Source organism: Aptenodytes forsteri, unplaced genomic scaffold, assembly GCF_000699145.1.
Source record: "Aptenodytes forsteri isolate BGI_AS27 unplaced genomic scaffold, ASM69914v1 Scaffold132, whole genome shotgun sequence".
Classification (NCBI taxonomy): domain Eukaryota; kingdom Metazoa; phylum Chordata; class Aves; order Sphenisciformes; family Spheniscidae; genus Aptenodytes; species Aptenodytes forsteri.
In genome coordinates, this window is record NW_008795520.1 from 1,237,162 (window position 1) to 1,238,933 (window position 1,772).

Genomic DNA, 1,772 nt, shown 5'->3' on the forward strand with positions numbered 1-1,772 from the left:
TTCTGAGAAGGTATGGTCCAGAAGAGTAGTCCAGACTACTGGCCTGATTCAGCTTGGCATTGCCCAAGAAGAGCAACAGAGAAATAAAGCACTATTTATCACCGTTAGGGCTGCTGAGTCTGAGTGGCTAATGCATGCTACTCAGAAATAACAACCTTTTTACAGAAGTAGTAGCGGAAGAAAAGGAGGTGTTGGGGGGGTGTCTTCTAAGGTGGCCGTTGCTCGGAGACTGGCTGGGCATGGGTCTGCCTGCAGGAGGTGGTGAGTGATTGCCTTTGCATCACTTCTTTTATATATATATAGAATGTATATATTATATAGATAATACTCTACCTTCTTGCACCTTCTGTGTGCATTCATCAAGATTCCACACCACCACACGTTCACGAGAAGCAGAGCAGACAAGAAGTGGATTGATTTTATTTCCAAATGATAGCGCAGAAATTGAGTAATGGTGTCCTGACAAATGTAATGGCTGACAAATGTAGATAAAGAAGAGTTAAATGAGTCGCTTCAAACTAAGATTATGAGAAACACAAAATTGCAAATGGATAACGTACATGCAATTAACAAAACAATAACTGATTTTTTCTTTATTGTTTCAAAATCACTTAATCGGCTACAATGTAGCTGTACTGGGTTTGGCTAGGATGGAGTTAACTTTCTGCATAGCAGCTTGCATGGTGTGTAGTGCCTTGGATTTTATGACGAAAACAGTGTTGATAACACACCAATGTTTCGGCTGTTGCCAAACACTGCTTGCACAGCATCAAGCTTTTCTCTTTTTCCCACTCCGTCCCGCCACCCTCCCCACCCCACCAGCGAGCAGGCTGGGGGTGCACAAAAGACTGGGAGGGAACACAGCCGGGACAGCTGACCCCAACTGACCAAAGGGATATCCCACACCATATGATATTGCGCTCAGCAATAAAACTGCGGTATTGGATGAAGAAGGTGTTGGGGAACTGGGGGGTTGTCTTCTAAGGTGATTGTCACTCGAACCCTGTATGGGGATTGGTCTGCTTGTAGGAGGTGGTGGGCGATCGCCTTTGTATCACTTCTTTTTTCCTCTTTCCTTCACTCGTTAAGCTATCTTTATCTCGATCCGTGACTTCTTCTCACTGTTGCCCGCCCGATTCTCTCCCCCACCTCTCTGGGAAGGATTGAGCAGGAGACTAGGTGGTGGTTTAGCTGCCAGCCAGGGTCAACCCACCACAACAGTTTATATTATTTTCATCACAATAACAAAGCTCATAACAAATGCTAGTATCTTCCCAGCATTAAAGTGAAACCTGACACTCCTACACGACCCTCAAATACTTTTTTTTATATCTTCCTTTTAAGTCGTCTTCTGAAATAGCAGCCTATGAAGGGATATATTCTGGTTTTACCTGAGCAGTCACTGTATTCCAGATGCATAGCTCATTTTGATTCAAAGGGAAAGCACACTGATGGTGACTACACGCCAGCTGAACAAGGGACTCTGACAGTTTGGATTTAAACAACTGTTTTTCGCAGACAAGGTCAGGCTTGCAGCTCCCTCCAGAAGAACGACGCTCCCCGTCACTTTCCATGTGAAAAACGGCTGAAACGGGCTCCGCGGCGGAGCACCACAGGGGGCCGGCTTCGCCTTTCCGGCTGCGTCCTTACTGCCTGACAGCGCGGGGGTCCCCGGGCCACACAGCCTGCCGCGGGGGCACCCTTGCGCGGGGAGGCGGAGGGGCCCGCCCGGCTCCGCGTCCCCAGGGGGAGACAACGCGGCACCCGCCCTA

At 48.0% G+C, this 1,772-nt stretch overlaps 1 protein-coding gene across 1 annotated transcript in view; it reads right to left on the minus strand.

Annotated features, from left to right (window-relative positions):
* WDR27 (WD repeat domain 27) overlaps positions 1-1,574 on the minus strand; it is a 179,157-nt gene extending 177,583 nt beyond the window's left edge. Inside the window, exons 1-2 of the mRNA XM_019472702.1 lie at positions 1,398-1,574; positions 334-475 (exon numbers count right to left, since the gene is read on the minus strand). Of these exons, the coding sequence (XP_019328247.1) occupies positions 334-475; positions 1,398-1,574 (319 nt within the window). The remainder of the gene's footprint in view (positions 1-333; positions 476-1,397) is intronic.
* Between the last annotated feature and the right edge of the window lie 198 nt (positions 1,575-1,772).